The sequence below is a fragment of the Clarias gariepinus genome, chromosome 1, assembly GCF_024256425.1.
Source record: "Clarias gariepinus isolate MV-2021 ecotype Netherlands chromosome 1, CGAR_prim_01v2, whole genome shotgun sequence".
Classification (NCBI taxonomy): domain Eukaryota; kingdom Metazoa; phylum Chordata; class Actinopteri; order Siluriformes; family Clariidae; genus Clarias; species Clarias gariepinus.
Window position 1 is genome coordinate 6,662,501 of NC_071100.1, and position 2,500 is coordinate 6,665,000.

The window sequence follows — 2,500 nt, forward strand, 5'->3', positions numbered from 1 at the left end:
AGCACTAGTGAAACACTAGGTTAAATGCATTAGTGTATCAGGGTATTATATAGATAGATAAAGGGAGTTTTTACTCTCAGGACTGTGTTCTGTTATTCTGCATCGTTATCAAAAGTCCTGGTTTGACTCGAACGGACCTAGATTAATTGTAGAAGCAAATTCTTTTTTCGTCTGGTACTTTTCAGAAGGATAAACACCAGGTAAGACAGATCACACACACACACACACACAACTGAGATGACACCAGCCAATTACTCAGGACAAAAGTATTGGCACCCCTATCATGGCTGGGGCGCTGCAGTGGGCGAGCTGCAATAGTGAGGGGTTGGCATTTCTGGAGTTTTGTTTGTGGGGGTAAAATTATATGTATATAAAATTGCTAAAGACTGTTATCAATAAACTTATAAATCAATAAGATCCAACACAAGCCAGTAGATAAACAGATAAACAGATGTGATTAGGTACCTGTATGTATGTGATTAGGTACCTGTATGTATGTGATTAGGTACCTGTATGTATGTGATTAGGTACCTGTATGTATGTGATTAGGTACCTGTATGTATGTGATTAGGTACCTGTATGTATGGGATTAGGTACCTGTATGTATGTGATTAGGTACCTGTATGTATGTGATTAGGTACCTGTATGTATGTGATTAGGTACCTGTATGTATGTGATTAGGTACCTGTATGTATGGGATTAGGTACCTGTATGTATGGGATTAGGTACCTGCTGTATGTATGGGATTAGGTACCTGTATATATGGGTTTAGGTACCTGTATGTATGAGATTAGGTACCTGTATGTGTGGGATTAAGTACCTGTATGTATGGGATTAGGTACCTGTATGTATGGGATTAGGTACCTGTATGTATGGGATTAGGTACCTGTCTGGGATTAGGTACCTGTATGTATGGGATTAGGTACCTGTATGTATGGGATTAGGTACCTGTCTGGGATTAGGTACCTGTATGTATGTGATTAGGTACCTGTATGTATGGGATTAGGTACCTGTCTGGGATTAGGTACCTGTATGTATGTGATTAGGTACCTGTATGTATGTGATTAGGTACCTGTATGTATGGGATTAGGTACCTGTATGTATGGGATTAGGTACCTGTATGTATGGGATTAGGTACCTGTATGTATGGGATTAGGTACCTGTATGTATGGGATTAGGTACCTGTCTGGGATTAGGTACCTGTATGTATGGGATTAGGTACCTGTATGTATGGGATTAGGTACCTGTCTGGGATTAGGTACCTGTATGTATGTGATTAGGTACCTGTATGTATGTGATTAGGTACCTGTATGTATGGGATTAGGTACCTGTATGTATGTGATTAGGTACCTGTTTGTATGGGATTAGGTACCTGTATGTATGGGATTAGGTACCTGTATGTATGGGATTAGGTACCTGTATGTATGGGATTAGGTACCTGTATGCTCTTAATTCCGGCTTTGCAGTAGTATCGCTTGATGTCCATCTCGATTTCGGTGTTTGCCACCAAGCTGCCAAGTTTAAATGGATGAAAGTGAGAGTTAGTGTATGAACATGTGTGTGTGTGTGTGTGTGTGTGTGTGTGTGTGTGTGTGTGTGTGTGTGTGTGTGTGGTGTAAATGTGCCTCACCTGATCTGAAGGTCCATGATGATCTGGCGAGTGTCCACATTTTCGGTGTAAACTTTGACCCCGTTGACCCTGAGAGGCTGCAGCAGAAACACACACACACACACATACACAGCTGTAATTTACGACCTCTGGCTCTCCCGGGTTAACGTTATACACCTTAAACCTGGTTATTAATGAGTTATTAATCAGACATGCTAATTAAAAACCTCCCCCGAGTTACAATTAATGAGTCTCGTTGATCAGACAGGACCCGAAACGCTCGCAGTTACACAGGAAACGAGGCGCTCATGATGCCGCAGCTGGTTCAGAGGGTGGGCGGGGCTAAATGTACAGTCAATCGACAGCACCATGGTAACACTGATGTGACAATCAGCTGAACGCTTTTAGTCGAGTGTTCTTGACTAGTTTCTGTATTACTGAAGGTGTGTATCTGTACGTGATGATGAGACAGTGTGTGTATGTGTGTGTGTGTGTGTGTGTGTGTGTGTGAGCCGTATCTCTGAGACTGACCTTTGATCAGCACACTGAGCTCTGGGACACACACAGTGTTTTACACACTACAGAGACAAACTGAACCCCAATCAGTGTGGGAGCTCTGATCATCTCACACACACACACACACACACACACACACACACACACACACACAATATCCATGCTCTGCTTGTTTAACAGTGTGTGTGTGTGTGTGTGTGTGTGTGCGTGCGTGTGTGTGTTTATACACACCTTGTCCCCCAGCTCTATTCTGGTGAAGGAGAACGTGCTGAGGTGTGTGTTCGCTGCTTTAACTGCTGGTTCAATGTTCTCCCGAAAGAGTTTCTCCAGGAAGCGGCAAGCGTACGGCCAGATCTGATTCACCGTCTATACACA

General features: G+C 42.9%; 1 protein-coding gene across 2 annotated transcripts in view; it reads right to left on the reverse strand.

Annotated features, from left to right (window-relative positions):
• Positions 1 to 2,500, reverse strand: part of esyt2b (extended synaptotagmin-like protein 2b) — a 49,097-nt gene that overhangs the window by 33,896 nt on the left and 12,701 nt on the right. For both annotated transcript variants that reach the window (XM_053499575.1, XM_053499567.1), the window contains exons 3-5: positions 2,357 to 2,491; positions 1,631 to 1,707; positions 1,439 to 1,511 (exon numbers count right to left, since the gene is read on the reverse strand). In XM_053499575.1, the coding sequence (XP_053355550.1) occupies positions 1,439 to 1,511; positions 1,631 to 1,707; positions 2,357 to 2,491 (285 nt within the window). The remainder of the gene's footprint in view (positions 1 to 1,438; positions 1,512 to 1,630; positions 1,708 to 2,356; positions 2,492 to 2,500) is intronic.